This window comes from Crinia signifera, chromosome 6, assembly GCF_055691185.1.
Source record: "Crinia signifera chromosome 6, ASM5569118v1, whole genome shotgun sequence".
NCBI classification, from domain to species: Eukaryota; Metazoa; Chordata; class Amphibia; order Anura; family Myobatrachidae; genus Crinia; species Crinia signifera.
Window position 1 is genome coordinate 207,615,827 of NC_139222.1, and position 4,051 is coordinate 207,619,877.

Consider the following 4,051-nt stretch of genomic DNA (forward strand, 5'->3'; position numbering starts at 1 on the left):
TCTTGGCAGGTGTCTGTTTATGAGAGAATATCCAATAGAAGAAGCATTTGGGGAAAAAGGCTTTTTATTTATGCATTAAGTTACAGGAGCTGATAAACTAAATGAGAATGTTTGATGTGATTTGATTTCTGTCAGAGCCAATGTAAAATGTGAGTAAACCACATGAGATGATTGTATTATGCGCATTTAGATTCCTGTAGATGGAAGCTGGGAGAGCAGAGGGGAGGGGTGGACGGTGAATTTACATGTGGAAAAATGAAATTTGTTCTAACAGACTGCAACTGTCAGATCCACTTCCTGCAGCGGAGTTTCTCTATATAAATATATGTTGGGAAACAGAGGATGGATTAACTACATTCAGATTTTTTTATATAGATTCTAGCCCTGGAGCAGGTAATTGCATTTTTCTTATTACATATTTTATAACCCCCCCCTCCCAAACAAACACACACACGCGCACCTCAGTTGTCAAGGCACACTGACAATCCAAGTTTTACCGATATCCAGGCTTCAGCAGAAATGGCTAAATCAAAGTAACTGACTCTATCATTGCTATCGTTAAGACCTGAACTGTTAATGTGCCTTGTGGACCGTGGCTGGAAACCCCTGCTATAGACCAGGGCACAACTCCAGCACGCCCAGGAAATCATGTTTGTGGATTTATTTATGTATAAAGTGAGTTCATCTTTTTTGCTAGCCAGTAATTATCCATGACCCACTGGGGGCACTTGAGGGTTGGGTTTGAGAGTTACTGCTCGAGGATGTTCTCTGCATTGTTATAAAATTACATGCACAGTGTCACTGATGGTTTCAGGGATGATCACCTTGGACCATTTATTTCTGCACCAAGTGGGATGGGATTCCAGTGGTAGTAACATGCACCAGTCTATAAGAGTGAGATGTACTAAGCCTTGAAAAGTGATAAAGAGGAGCGTTTTAATACACCAACCAATCAGCTCCTACCTGACTTTTTCAAACATAGCCTGTGAAAGTTAGGAGCTGATTGGCTGGTAGTTTTATTTAGAGTCGCTCACATTACAGGTCATTGGGCCAGATGAGCTAAGCTTCGAAAGTGAAAAATACCAACCAACCAACTCCTACCTGTCATTTTTTCAAACACAGTCTGTGACATGACAGGTAGGAGCTGATTGGCTGGCTGTTTATCACTCTCCATTTTATCGTGTTTGAAGCTTTAGTGCATCTGGCCCATTATGATGAATAAAAATTTTGCTTGGCATTTTTCACACCAATTATGACAAATTCACTTGGCACTCAAAGGGTTAATATGTAGGTAATGCTTTTATTGCCACCAGAACATATTTAGAGACACAGACACAAGAGGGCAAGTCACCAGTTATTCAGTTTATTAGTTTAAACAAATATGTTCTAATGCAGCAGATACAGAATCAAGTACAAATCTACACAAGTGTGTGGCCCCCAAGCTAAAGGTTAGGGGTTCCATGGGTTGGGAACGGTGCATGACAGAGTCTCTGAGGGTAGACGGGCGTCAGGGGTTGAGACACTCTGAACTGTCCAGCGAGAGGTAAATCTGAGCCTTGCACTGGAAGGTGCTGGAAGTGTCGGGGAGAAGCTCACAGCTGTGCAGGTTCGGAGAGACATCTTTCACACACAGCGCCTGTGGGACAGAGAGGAGAGATGAGTGTCGGACATTGCACAGAATTAGGCAGATGGGAAATGTCAGGTGTTATCATGGCTAACAGAGCAACAAACAATTCTCATCTTTTAATAAATCCCAATTTCATTTCATCAACGCGGTCTCTCTATACAGAGTATCAGCTGTTCGGGTACATGTACAAAAGGATTTCTTATTTAGTTTAAACCCTGCTACATTATTTAGTGATTATTAGTATACCGTAATAATGTCACTTTCCAATTGGGAATAAATAAATTAGACTCTTTAATAACAGGTAACAGTTAATATAGGTGGCATGCAAGGCAACTGGCAGGAAGGGACATGCTCTGAGTTGTGTACACTGCAGTTCCTGACACATGTGCAGGATACAGAACCGTCCTCCACTGTTCTGAAATGAATCCAGTTTACTTTGTGTTTGCCGTGTTATGATGCAATAAAGCTAGCTGGAACCTTAATACACTCCTGTCTAACGGCAATGCTGTTTGTGTTACAGATCCTGCACACAAAGGGCTGATTCACACGCTCCAGCAGATGCCGGGCGGCGAAAGACCGCATGACCAAAAGCCGTGCCGTACACAGTGGTTAATAATGGACAGGATTGTGTTCATTCACACAGGACGGCCACGGCCCGGATGTCACCACTGGAAAGGATGGCTGCCGGGCTGTGGCCATCCCGACCATTGCAAATTTCTTGGCTGTGCGGGTTTCGCCACCCGGCTTCAGCTGGAGCATGTGAAACAGCCCATAGGACTCAGCGATGACAGAACCCTCACGTGGAGCAGAAGGGTTCTGATATTATGGACAGGTGAAATTTCTGCAAGATTTATCGCTTATTGGAAAGTGGCAATCAGTTATTAAGCTGGTTCAATCTCCTCCACTCCCCCCCCCCCCCCCCCCCATTTCCATAAAATTGGAACCTGTCACAGAACCCCAATAGTGTCTTATGCAATTAGAAGCAAATAATAATAATAATAATAAAAAAATAAGGTGCAATTGTCCCTTTGAAAACCTATAATGCACTGCAGGTGGGGATAGGGAATGACGTGATTGGAAGGAACACGACCTAGTTCAAATATAAACTTCAGTGTGAAAACAAAGCCGATCAGTATTTGCTATATGAATTAGCAGCCATATTTGTATTATTTGCTCCTAATTCCATTATTTTTACATGTTCTTGAACAGAAATGATCTGGCCAGTTCTCTTAAATACGTTCACAGGCGATGTTTTGTAGGTTAATCTGAATAGTCTTTCATAACTCATACAAACTAATGCCAAGCAAAGAACCTACCTGTTTCATATGGTACAAGACCAAGTACATATTTGCATAGCAAAACTAGTTGGGTGGCGTAGTAACCGCATATCTACAAAGTTCCTTAGAACTGTTTTTTTTTCCCTTTGGTCCCGGCACACTATACAGTACAGGTTTTAAGGATATCTATATTTGAGCAGATGGTTAAACCAAAAAGACTAAGGTATGAATTGTCACCTTTGCTCAAGCATGGATTCCCTTAACATCAGTACTGTTTGGATTTGGGGTAAATTTACTAAAGCTTAATCAAAATCAAAAAGAGGTGATGTTGCCCATAGCAACCCATCAGATTTTGTCTATAATTTCTGAATTGAATCTTAGAAAATGATCTGTGGTTGCTATGGGCAACATCACCTCTTTTCATTGTTAGAAGCTTTATTAAACTTACCCGAATAGTGCCTTAGAACAGTGGTTCCCAATCGGTGTGCCGTGGCACCCTGGGGTGCCTCAGGACCCTTGAAGGGGTGCCTGAGGTTGGTGGTCTGAGACCAATTAAAAGTAATTATTGTTAAGGTAATGGGCAGAACCAGTACTTGTGGCTGCCAATAATTAATTATTTGGACAAACAGAGGAAAATCTTGTACTATACTACAAAAATAAACATAAATATGTTCTATAAACACAATTTATGTAATTTCTCCATAACAAACTTTTGGCCAAGGGGTGTCATGGATAAAATTCTGATACTATCAGGTGCCGTGATTCTAAAAAGTTGCCTTAGAAGAAGATAGGACTTCAGTATCACATACTCACCATATTCTTGAGCACAGATCCTTGTCGTTGGCTCCCAAAGTTGTTCAAGAAATTGTCCTCCATATTCTCATTGGTCTCCCCTGCACTTTCAGGCTCAGAGCGGCGTATGTCAGGGGATCGGCGGATACCGGACAGCAGCCCCGATGCTCTCCCCACAGAGTAGTAGCTGGGGCCAGTGGATTGCTTATACCAGGCATTTGTGCCCTGGCAAGAGAGCAGCAGGGCTAGTGCACTGCATAACGCAGTCAGTCGCAGAGAGGAGTGGGAGCCCAGAGACAGCATGATGAGGGTCTAGTGCTTGCAGCTGGTGTGAGGTGCAGTTCTGAGCGAGGAA

The 4,051-nt window shown here is 42.6% G+C and overlaps 1 protein-coding gene across 1 annotated transcript; it reads right to left on the reverse strand.

Moving 5' to 3' along the window:
* Positions 1-1,342: 1,342 nt before the first annotated feature.
* Positions 1,343-4,051, reverse strand: NPB (neuropeptide B). Its single transcript, XM_083148705.1, has 2 exons — positions 3,718-4,051; positions 1,343-1,636 (listed from the first exon to the last, which is right to left on the reverse strand). Exons 1-2 carry the CDS (start codon positions 3,997-3,999, stop codon positions 1,508-1,510), a joined length of 411 nt encoding a protein of 136 aa, XP_083004831.1. The 5' UTR covers positions 4,000-4,051; the 3' UTR covers positions 1,343-1,507.

Coding starts and splice junctions, on each gene's coding strand:
- NPB (XM_083148705.1), bottom strand. CDS start 3,999: ATGCTGTCTCTGGGCTCCCACTCCTCTCTGCGACTGACTGCGTTATGC. Junction 1,637..3,717: donor GATCTGTGCTCAAGAATATG/GTGAGTATGTGA, acceptor TCTGTCCCACAG/GCGCTGTGTGTGAAAGATGT.